The sequence below is a fragment of the Ailuropoda melanoleuca genome, chromosome 17 (assembly GCF_002007445.2).
Source record: "Ailuropoda melanoleuca isolate Jingjing chromosome 17, ASM200744v2, whole genome shotgun sequence".
In the NCBI taxonomy this organism is placed as follows: domain Eukaryota; kingdom Metazoa; phylum Chordata; class Mammalia; order Carnivora; family Ursidae; genus Ailuropoda; species Ailuropoda melanoleuca.
In genome coordinates this window covers 31431517-31443732 of record NC_048234.1, presented here as the reverse complement: position 1 = coordinate 31443732, position 12216 = coordinate 31431517, and the positions used below count along the sequence as shown (strand labels likewise).

At 35.4% G+C, this 12216-nt stretch overlaps 1 protein-coding gene across 1 annotated transcript in view; it reads right to left on the bottom strand.

Annotated features, from left to right (window-relative positions):
* The window catches only part of VPS13A (vacuolar protein sorting 13 homolog A), a 240974-nt gene that overhangs the window by 30117 nt on the left and 198641 nt on the right, over positions 1 to 12216 (bottom strand). Inside the window, 10 exon segments of the mRNA XM_002925447.4 lie at positions 396 to 519; positions 626 to 671; positions 1511 to 1674; positions 1763 to 1838; positions 2680 to 2793; positions 3826 to 3907; positions 5117 to 5262; positions 6352 to 6465; positions 10571 to 10676; positions 11484 to 11553. Of these exon segments, the coding sequence (XP_002925493.1) occupies positions 396 to 519; positions 626 to 671; positions 1511 to 1674; positions 1763 to 1838; positions 2680 to 2793; positions 3826 to 3907; positions 5117 to 5262; positions 6352 to 6465; positions 10571 to 10676; positions 11484 to 11553 (1042 nt within the window).

Sequence of the window (12216 nt, the reverse complement as noted above, 5' to 3'; positions counted from 1 at the left end):
CTTAATTATATTTGCTAATTTTATAAATCATGGGTGTGTGTGTGTGTATATATATATATAGCATTACATTATTATATATATAGATAGCATTACATATATATATAGTATTATATATATGGCATTTTATTATAATAATGTACTTATAATAAGTAAAAGCTTGCTTAACTTGCCAAGCCTTTCCTGCCAAGGTTCCTGGGAATGAATGAGCAATAATAGGAGACCTCTGTAAACTTGAAATGACACAAAGGAAACAACTTAAAAGGGAATTAAGAAGATAATATGTAACTTGCCATATTATAAGGCTCATAACTTAGGGTTTTGAGCCAAACCTCCAATTTATTTTATTTCTCATAGTTTAAGCATTTTACTCATATCTTCCACCAAAGAGAACGTACCTTTTTATTCCCTGAAATGTACTGCTGGCCATGTCTATGATGCCTCCAGTTGGCCTTGCCACTGCTCCAACTAAACCTTTCCCAACACCTTTGAAGAAACCAGCTGCTCCTTCTTTTTGAGCTCCTAGAAAGAAAAAAAGACAAAGGTTTAGGCAAGTGGATCAAGAACAAAAATAGAATCAATCTGTGAAAGACCCGGTAATATACATTACCCCAAGGAATATACTTGCCTTTGATTGGTTTTGTGACAATTCCTGTTATGCCACTTACAAAACCCTAGAGGAAAAGCACAATCAAAAATTTATAATATTTTCTTTTAATAATATTTTTTATTATGTTAGTCACCATACAGTACATCCCTAGTTTTTGATGTAAAGTTCCATGATTCATTACTTGCATATAACACCCAGTGCACCATGCAATACGTGCCCTCCTTAATACCCATCACCAGCCTATCCCATTCTCCCCTCTGAAGCCTTAAGTTTGTTTCCCCAGAGTCCATAGTCTCTCATGGTTCATTCCCCCTTCTGTTTACCCACCCCCCTTTCTTCTTCCCTTTCTTCTCCTACCAATCTTTCTACTTCTTATGTTCCATAAATGAGTGAAACCTTTCAACATGATGCTTTAAAGAACCAAGTCTGGCTTACAAAAAAATAGAGAGCTCTGCTTTTTAGATACCATAAGAATCTAGAAAGCACTGAAACAGAAATACATCTAGAAATACAGTAAATAAGTACCTTAAACAGAATGCTTTTAGAGGCTACTGACATATTTTATATAGAACACAACTCACTGCTCCTCCAATATCTAAATAATGCTTGAAGAAGTGCAAGTTAAATGTCTATTTTCTTATTCACAGAGTGTGGCTTTAAAAGATATTCCTTGAGGGGCGCCTGGGTGGCTCAGTCGGTTAAGCGTCTGCCTTCGACTCAGATCCTGGGATTGAGCCCTGAGTGGAGTGGGGCTCCCTGCTCAGCAGGGAGTCTGCTTGTCCCTCTCTCTCTGCCCCTCCCTCCTGCTCATACGCTCGCTCTCTCAAATAAATAAACAAAATCATTAAAAAAAAAAAAAAAAGATAATCCCTGATGGGTTCACAACCCTGGGGAATTTCTTACAGAAACTAAGCCTTTTCCTCCACGAGTGATGCCTTCTCTAAGACCAGCTGGTTGCTTATTCATGGCTTCCCTTCTCTTCTGTTGGTAGTCTTCATCCATAGTCATAGCTGCCACCCCTTTAGCCATAGCATTGGTGATTTTGGAGGCAGCACCAGCTAATCCACCTAGCAGAAATGATAATTACTTTTAGTAAAAGCAAAGGTATCATTACTTTCTAGCATAATCATACCTGGTAGGCATCGTCTTTCTTACCAACAGCTCCACCAACTAGCGCCTTCAGTCCTAGTGCCATCCCCTCCACAAACTCTTCTGGACCCTGGATGGCTCCCTAAAGGGTCAAATAACAACAACACAGGTTACATTTTCTTTTAAGGTGAACTTATTGATATAAATTAAAAAGACATAGTGACAAAAATAAAAATATCCTAGAGGAAGTGACAGCAGCAAAAAACTTCACAAAATTCTCAGAGATATTTCACGATACTGAAAGTACAAAGAATAAGTTGACCCAAACTCAGAAATAGGACTATTCACCAATGTGTACAAAATCCCGTACTATAAGTTACAGGATGAGAACGTAAGCACCAAATACTCTGGATAATTTTTGTAAAAGAAATAACTGCACTTTAATTCTTAACATTTCTTATGCTTTAAATTATACTGCACAATACGAATAACAGTTTTACTTTTTCATTATCTTCTACATTTAAAAGTCAAGGTAGGAGAGTTTTGAATGTTTTAACAGAAAATATTAAGGGACACAAAATAATCACAGTTTTTGCCACTGATTAAGACTGCTTTGCACAGTGTCTGTGTGCAGTTATTTTTACTGTCTCACACAACTGTGCAAAGCAAGACTGCCTGCCCATGGTGATCTTACTTCTACTACCGACAAAGTTCATCCACCTTTAATATTCTAACAGAATACTTAAAATTCAGTATATCTTAGTAAAGTTGTAAGTTTAAATTTTGAGGGAAAGGGTTAAAATTTTCCTCCAAATTTCTCAAAATTTCCCTCAAATTTGCATTCTCTGCTGCAAATTAAGTTCTTTTGTTGTGTTTCCCAAAATCTATTTCCCCCTACACTTCTACTTAGCAATTGGGAATGTGTTATTTATTCAAAAGTATTAGTGATATATTACACAATGCAAGAATAACTATTTTATTACCTGGTAAGGTTCATAAAAAAATGCTTCCACACCTTCAGAAAATTCTCTAATCAAGCCAAAGGGATTTCCCAAAACTTCAAGTCCAAGAATGAGTACGTACATTTGCTTAATGGCCTAAAAATGAAATACAAACATAAATCAATTCAATCAGAAAAAAATTTTAATATTCAGTACACACACTCAGTTTTTGTTTAGGCTAACACCCTTATCACCAATTTCAGCACCTACACCCTATTTATCACTAGTTTTGTTTTTAAAAAGTGATTTGGTGTTAGAGTATTAGAAATAATATGCCATATTTTACATAAAGCTTTAGAATACTCAAAATGCTTTCACTTTTACAACTATGTGTGACAGTTGCTATTACCATCATCATTTTACAGACTGGAGAAACATACAGGTCAAATGATGCCCAGGCTCACACAATAGGTAAATAGCAAAACTGGAATCCAAACCCAGACATCTTGAATCAGGCTTAGTGTTCTGACCACTATAGAGAAGCTGTCTCAGATGCTCTGTAAGTTACAGCATAAGATACTGGAGTCTTTCTAAAGGTGGAAAAAATCCATTAAAATAACATATCCAGGGGTGCCTGGGTGGCTCAGTTGTTAAGCGTCTGCCTTCGGCTCTGGTCATGATCCCAGAGTCCTGGGATTGAGCCCCGCGTCAGGCTCCCTGCTCAGCAGGAAGCCTGCTTCCCCCATTCCCACTCCCCCTGCTTATGTTCCCTCGCTTGCTGTCTGTCTCTCTGTCAAATAAATAAGTAAAATCTTTAAAAAAAATAATAAAAATAATAAAATATCTGACAACACAATTATGTTAAAAACACTGTATTCAGTTGGTTACTAATAGTTTCCCTTGAAACTATTTTTTTAAATTAAGTTTGGTGAATTAGTTAATATTTTCTTTAAAGATATTTAAGTCCACACTTATCCAGAAAAGATTTCTGTCAGTGGCTAAAAAACACAAAGGTAAAAACTGAAATGGTGGCACGGCTCCATTTCTTCCTCAATTCTGAGAAAAAAAAAAGTTTTAAGATTTTGAAAATAGCTATTCACTTCCTTGTCAAATCTACCTTACACATGTACAGACACAAACAGTTTCACTATATCAATCTGTCCCTTTATAAAACAATCTCAGACAAACCTGTTTCGAATAGTGTCTTATTACTTCAGACTGTAGTTCAGATGCTGTATGGAACTGATAATTCAGTTCAAAAAATGCAAGCCTGAAAAACATATATAAATATGTATGAGGGTGTGTGTAGGGGAGGAAGAGGCAGAGAGGAGAAGAGAATGTTTTCAACATTTACAAATGGTTGCATTTTCTTTACAATTTTTCTCTAAATCTTTCCTTTCCGTACATTTCCCATGCCGATCAAGAAAACCTGCTCTTTTACACATGCACCTTCTGGTCAAAGAACCCTCTAAGAATCTCATGAAAGCTATGGATCTTATCCTCAGGAAAGTCACCTATAAATACATATTTTCACATCCTTCAGGGGATTCAGAGACCCTCTGGATCCCACTCTCAGACATGGACCATACTTTTCAGCTCTGCCCTGTCATGGCCCACACAGAAAATGTCTGACATGCTGAGATGAACAGAAGAGGCTGCTCAAGAATGGCCAGACTTCACTTGCTTCGGATCCTGTCTCGTCAGCTGACAGCCGAGAAGCCAAGGTCGGCTGACTGCTAACCTAGTCACAGCATATACAGATCTACTGCTTAGGAAGCACTCTGTTAGCTGGTAAGACAGAAGCTGGATGAGAAATCTCACTCTATTCCCAACGTCTTCAAACCTATGTTCTTTAATTTGACTGTTACCTAACTTTATCTAGATTTAGAGTTACAACCTACTGGACTCATTGATTCTTACTACGGTTCTTAATGACATTTCTGGGTGCTACCTAAAAAGGTCATTCTCATCTGAAGTCTCCACTCAGACCTTTTTGAGTTTCTTTGGTCAGATACTCTAATAGGCTCCATTATGACTCACATTAAAATGTAATATTTGTGGCTGTAACATTTAAATGAATCCCTTCATTTCCCCTATCATGGCATTCATTTTGTTCAAGTCACAAATGCTTTGAAGAATCTTGATCCTAGAAGACTTGAACCCACATGGTTTAAGTGCCATAACTTTGGGCACAGACAGCTTCTTAGGAATCCTTCCGTAGGCCAGACATGTCTATGGATGCACAAACTTGTATGGCCTCTGTCCCTCTTTCTTAAGGAAATTATTTAATAATTATTCTGTTCCTTAATAGTGAAGGCTTAGCAGGTTAAATGTTACTTAAATCATATTCCATTTAACAGCAAAACCCATATTTATCTATGATCTCCAATATCCTTTAGATACTTTTTCACTTGTAAAGCTTTTAGGTAAATGTAAAATGGACTTTTCATCAATTTATAGATTTGAATATTGAACATACTTAAAAACTACATCTTGTACATCTGTAAGGGTAGCACCAATACTCTTCAGCAAGAGATTTAAAGAACGAACAGCCATCAGTCCTTCCTGTTGTTCTGAATCTTTAGCTTCTTCTCTGCCCGAACTCAGTGAAACACTTAAATGCAACTAAAGAGATAAAGAGGTAAGTATTTAAAGCACTATCTTCACAATGACAATTTTAACATTTAAAATTTAATCTTATTTAATCTTATTTTAAATTTACTACACAAGATTTCAAAGTTACCTGGATTATGTTGAAATTATTAAGTGAAAAGTTAAAAGGAATTTAAAATTGAATACAGATCTTTTTAAAAGGAATTTAAAATTGAATACAGATCTTTTTAAATTTTAACATCAGCAATATAAGCTAATATGGTATTTAGGTTCAATCCACTTCTTTTGGTAAAGCTATGAAAATAATTTTTATATATTTTAAAATAATAATAATACAGAAGTTGAACTCAATAGTGTTTCAACTATTAGAATTAAGTTAGCATGTTGAAATCAGTTAACACTTTCATACTGCATGCATTTATATATATATAAATATATAGCTATACAATAATTTTCTTCAAGTGTTCAATAATTCAAGTAATTCAGAACTCTGTGTTAGGAACTTATATTTAGTTCTATTCAGTCTTCAGTTCTTAAATGAAGGTTACTTCATGGATTAATTTGAAACTTACAGACTAGTTAGTTATACTGTAGTGTGCTATTTGAAAGTTGCTAAGAGAGTAAATAAATCTTAAAAGTTCTTATCATAAGAAAAAAAAATTTTTTAACACTGTATGGTGATGGACGCTAACTAACTTATTGTGGTGATCATTTCACAGTGTACACAACTATCAAAATCATTACCTTATGCACCTGAAGCTAATGTATATGTCAATTATACCTCAATAAACACACATACACACACACCCCCACACACAAAATTTTGAAAACTGCCATTAAACACATTAACAGAAAACTAAGGTAACAAAATGTTAGGTCAAGATATAAATATATATAGGTGGCTCCAATATTATTTCCATATAGTGAAGAACTTAGAAGTATAAATAAAAATTTCAAAGGATTATTCCTGCTACTTTATTTACAAAATTTATATACTATTAGAGAATTATAATTTATACGCTCATCTCCCCAAACGGATCAAGCCAATTTGCTATTACCTAGATTATCAAGGATAAAAAAAATGACTTCTATTCCCCCTACCTTGATAGGAGATATATGGAAGTATTCATAGAGACTGACTTGTGATGAATCTACTAATGAAGCTGTTTTATATTCTTCTTGGAAAGCTTCTATATCTTTATGAAAAAGTTCGACCTATAAAGAAACAAAGTATTAAAAACTTAAAGGATCTATCTGTATGAGGCACTTCAGTCAATAATTCAGACACTGTAGAACACTGCTCTGTAACATCCACATTCAACACTGTTCGTGATTATAAAGTTATTGCATTCACATTTTGACCTACCATCAACAATATCAAAATGATAGCCTTATCAAAAGTATAGTATCTGGAAATTGACTTCTGGGATGACAGTGTGAAGGGCTCTTCAGACCATTTCTCCAGTGAAACTGGTGAAATTAAAAAAAACAAAAAACCAAAAAACATTTGGAGTGCCTGGGTGGCTCAGGTGGTTAAGCATCTGACTCTTGGTATTGGCTCAGGTCATGATCTCGGGGTCACGGGATAGAGCCCTGCATCAGGGTCCACACTCAGCAGAGAGTCCGCTTGAGATTCTCTCCCTCCCCCCTCAACCCCCCCCCCCACTGCATGCTTTCTCTCTCTAAAATAAATATTTGAAAAAAAAAAACCCAAATATTTAAAGGCCTCTATGAATGAACCTAACAGTATAAGCAAATAAAACACCTTTTCAAGAAAATCTACAAAAATTTGGTAAGAAAAGTGAATCTGTAGTATTTGAACAAGTCCCACTCTCCCAGATTCCCCTCCTAGTTCAACAAGCCGTAACTCCACTCTAGACTGCTACACCCAAGAACACAACGTTCCCTCTCCGCCCAGTCTCTAACTGGAATACTTTCTTCCTGGGAGGCATAACATGTCAGCATTTCTCATCCTGCCCTCAATTACTAGCTGCTAATGCTACATTATGGGGGATGTGGGAGCCTCCATCCTGTTGCCCAGCCTCTACTCACGAACAAAAAGCTCTAACTGGGTGGGATACCACTTAGAATACCGGATTCTGACCACTCCTGTTCCACCATCCCACCCAACCCCCCCTGTGAAACTCTAGTTCAGGTATTTTTGCCTGGAGGACAAGGAAACTTTAAAATAAACTCCAAGTCTTTTCCCAAAGAAACTGCCTTCAAGGGCAAGAGAATGCAAAGAAGTTCAAGCTTGAGCTTTAGGAAACAGTGAATGTAATAGGGAAAGGTAACTAGAAGGAAAATCTATGATTCAATGGAGATGCAGGCTAAACTGGAGGCCTCTTAGTTTTCAGCAGTGAAATGGGGAAACAGTTTAAAGGGGTCCCCCTGGGGTCAGAACAAATATCAAACACTGATCTCCAATCAATTCCTTAAAAAAAAAAAAAAGCCCAAGTTTTATTAGTTTGCAGAACAATTTATGGCCTAAGGTACTGTGGAAAAAAAAATTAAACCAATCAGCCAGCAATTAGTGGAGCTCAATAGCTAGGTGTGAGTGTGAAAAGATAAGAAGAGGGCCGGCCCCAAAACCAGTTATTCCACGGAAAGGGTGGGTATCCCAGATCTTCACCTCTGTGACGAGCAACACGAAAAGCTGAACAATGCAGGAAAAGTCAGGGGTATGGGTAGGATAGACTTCAATAAAAAAAATCTAACTAACCAGTCACAGAATGAACATATAAGCTAATAACAATAAGCTTTGGGGAGAGAGGGACTAGTAGCCAGTTTTTATAATGTATCATCTAAAATGTCTAATTCCCAACCAAAAATTATGATATATGCAAAGACATAGGAATGTATGACTCATACACTGGGAAAAAACTAGGCAAAAGAAACTGAATGTGAGATGTGACTAGACAGGATTAAAAGAAAAATACTTCCAAGTAAGCACTGTAAATATGTTCAAAGAACTAAAGAAAACCTGGGGGCCTGGGTGGCTCAGGCGGTTAAGCATCTGCCTTCAGCTCAGGTCATGATCCCAGGGTCTGGGATTGAGCCTGGCATGGGGCTCCCTGCTCAGCAGGGACCTGGCCTCTCCTTCTGCTGCTCCCCCTGCTTGTGTTCTCTTATGTTCTCTATTAAATAAATAAATAAAATCTTAAAAAAAAATAAAGAAAACCATATTTAGAAAAATAAATTATGATGACCATGTCTTAACAAACAGAATAATATACACAGAGGGAGAAAAATTATATATTAAAAACCTATTAGAAATTCTGGAACTGAAAACTGTCCATTTCTGTAACAGAAATGTAAGATTCACTAGAAGGACCTAACAGTGTATTTGAGCTGACAGAAGATCATTATAGCTAAATTAAATGCACTGTTTCATCATGAACTTGAAGATAAAGTGTTAAAGATTATGCAATCTGAAGAACAGAGGAAAAAGAGTGAAGAAAAATCAACAGTCTCAGAGAAATGTGGTACATCATTAAGCATACTAACATAAACAATATGCGAGTATCAGAAGGAGAAAAGAGAAAAATATGTGAAGAAAAATAGCTGAACACTTTCTAAATTCAATGAAAAACAATAAGCAACATATCCAGGAAGTTAAACGAACTCCTAGCATACAAATGGAAAGGGGTTCACAACAGACACACAATAGTAAAATTGCTGAAAGTCAAAGACAAGGAGAAAATTTTAAAAACAAGAAGAGAAAAGCAAGGGGCACCTGGGTGGCACAGCGATTAAGCGTCTGCCTTCAGCTCAGGGCGTGATCCCGGCGTTATAGGATCGAGCCCCACATCAGGCTCCTCTGCTATGAGCCCTTCTTCCTTTCCCACTCCCCCTGCTTGTGTTCCCTCTCTTGCTGGCTGTCTCTATCTCTGTCAAATAAATAAATAAAATCTTAAAAAAAAAAAAAAGAAAAAAAGAAGAGAAAAGCAACTTATTACCTACAAGAGGACCCTGATAAGATTAATAGTTTGGATGCCCGGGGGGGCACAGTTGGTTAAGCATCCTGCTCTTGGTTTTGGCTCAGGTTGTGATCTCAGGGTCCTGACACAGAGCCCTATGACAGGCTCTGCATTCAGGGCAGAGTCTGCTTGACTTTCTCTCTCCCTCCACACCTCCCCAACCTGCACATGTGCTCTCTAATAAATAAATCTTCTAAAATAAAGATGAATAGTTGACTTCTTAGCAGAAAGGAGGCAAGAAGACAGTGGCATAACAAACTCAAAGTACTCAAGAAAAAAAACCTGCCAACCAAGAATCCTATATATCCAGTATAGTTTCCTTTCAAAAATGAAGGGACAGGAAGACTTTTTAAGACAAACAAAAGCTCAAAAACTAAGAGAAATTAATTGCTCGCAGGTGTGTCATACAAGAAATACTAACGGAAGTTCCTCAGGCTGAAAGCAAGTGACCCCAAATGGTAATTAAAATCCAAATGAAAAAAGGAAAAAAAACGGAAGAAAATGAACTGGAAAAGACAATTATGTAAAATGGTATAAATACATAATCTTTTCCTTTTCTTCTCTAATTTAAAGAGCAAGTGACTATATATGTATAAAAAATATAGTGCTCGCCCTATAATAACAGATCAATATCCCATGAATATGAACACAAAGATCCTCAACAAAATACTAACCCAAATCCAGTAAAATATGAAAAAAATTATACACATGACCAAGTAGGCTGTTTTAACATCCAGTGTAATAAAATCAACAGAACAAAAACCACATGACCATCCCAACAGATGCAGAAAAAGCATTTGACAAAATTCTACATACTTTCATGATAAAAAACACTCAACAAACTGGGAATATTAGAGACCTCAACTTAATGTACGTTATCTACAAAAACTACTGTTGATATCATAATTAATGGTAAAAGACTGAAAGCTTTCCCTTTTATTTCAGAAACAGGGCAAGGATGTCTGCTCTTGGCATTTCTATTCAATGTTTCACTGCTGTACTGAAGATTCTAGCAGGGTAATTAGGCAAGAAGAAAAAAAGTCATCCAGAGTAGATCAGAAAAGAAGTAAAACTATTTTCAGATGGCATGATCTTATATATAGAATCTATAAAACAACTATTAGAGCTAATAGAGTTCAGTAAGGTTGCAGAATACATGATCAATATAAAAAATCAATTATATTTCTATACGCTTGCAATGAACAAACCAAAATAAAAATTTTGAAATTTTATTTTTAAGGCAGATCAAAACCATTTTAATACCTTTAAAAATTTATAATTTTTTTTAGTCCTTCTCGCTCCCTGACCCTTCCCATCAATGCTATCATTCTAAATCTTACCTCAGTTTTTTCAGTCACTTCGGCTTCTGTCATAAGTTCTGCTAAAGCATAGACAAACCCAAGATCTAACCTGAGGTCCATTTCTTGGATCAACACCTTGAAATATCTATAATACAAAGTAGAAAACATTTAAAAGCCATCAATTAAGTGCATTAAGAAAACCAGATAAGAAAAAAGCATTAGATAACTATTAGAATGTTGAAATTTAGGATTTCCTAGATGAACAAATAAAAATATCATGGCAACATTGTTCCTAATAGCAACAAACTCAAAAGGTGAAAATGCCTATGAAGAGAAAACTGGTAAGTAAACTGTAGTATACAGTCATACAGCAGAATATTATACATCAGTGATAATAAACTCAAGCTACACACAGCAAAAATAATAAATTTTAGTAAAAAGCTGAATGAAAAAAATCCAGTCCTGAAAGTATATGTTGAGTTTAACCAAAAAAAAAAAAAAATTTAATTAGGAAAAAAAAAAGTAAAAGAAGCATAATATTTAGATACATATGTACAATAAAACTATATTTTAAAACGTAAGGGATGAAGTTAGTGTTTATCGCGGTCGATAGCGTTGAGAAAACAAGAAATAGGGGAGTAATATATCAATGGATGTTTCTGTCAATATTCTATTTCTTAGAATATTTTAAAGTATCATTTTTTTTGTTTCTAAAACAATATGCAGTAATTATAGAAAACGTAAATGAGAAAATAAAATATAAGTACATTTCATTCAGAGCCTTCTGACTCTTCAAGATTATAAAATAGATTTTCCTAATGATCTTCATAATTTAATATTTTGCACTTAAACCTTGGACTCACCTAAAATTGATTTTTTAAAGAGTATAATTAATCCACATATTCAAATCAAAACATTAAATAAACACACAGAAAGATATTAAGACACTTACTTAATACGTGATATCTGGGAATGCCCTGCAGATCTCATGACAATACTGACATCTGTAAAGGGCTTTGGAGCTACAAAAGTTAATAAATATGATTAATCCCCTGATGCTTTAAGCAAAAGATAAGCATTTTCTTGCAATTTAATACACATTACAATGGAGAACTAAATGATTTATTTAACCATGAGTATCAATTAAAATTACTACTTGCAAGATTGATTACAGTCTTAATTTCAGACCCCAGGATTTTTTTTAATTATCTGTATTCACTTTAAGGATAACTAATCCTTTAAATTAGTGATTTTAAAATAGAAGTATGCATTAGAATCACCAGGGAAACTGAAAACACAGATTTCAGGGGCTTGTCCTGGACTTCCAGGTAGTGGGGCTTGGGCATATACAATGGTCAAAAGCTTCCAAGCAGATGATCAATACTGCCTTAGATAGTTCAGAGCCAGTGGTGTGGAGGTGGGGGTAGGACGCAAGGGGAGGAGGGAGAAAAGAGAAAAGGGAAGAGGGATAGCAAAGAAAGAAGGAATCTCAAGGGGAAGCAGAGGATGGAAGAACAGACCTGTCATTACACTCATCTGGAGAATACGGGACATTTTCCACGGTTAGAAACCACTCTGAATTTGATTTTCTTCACAATTTATTCAAAGGTCCTAGTGGCTTTTAAATCAGGGATTTACAAATCAATAATATTTCTAAAAATTTAAATATAAATTTCTTTTTTGTA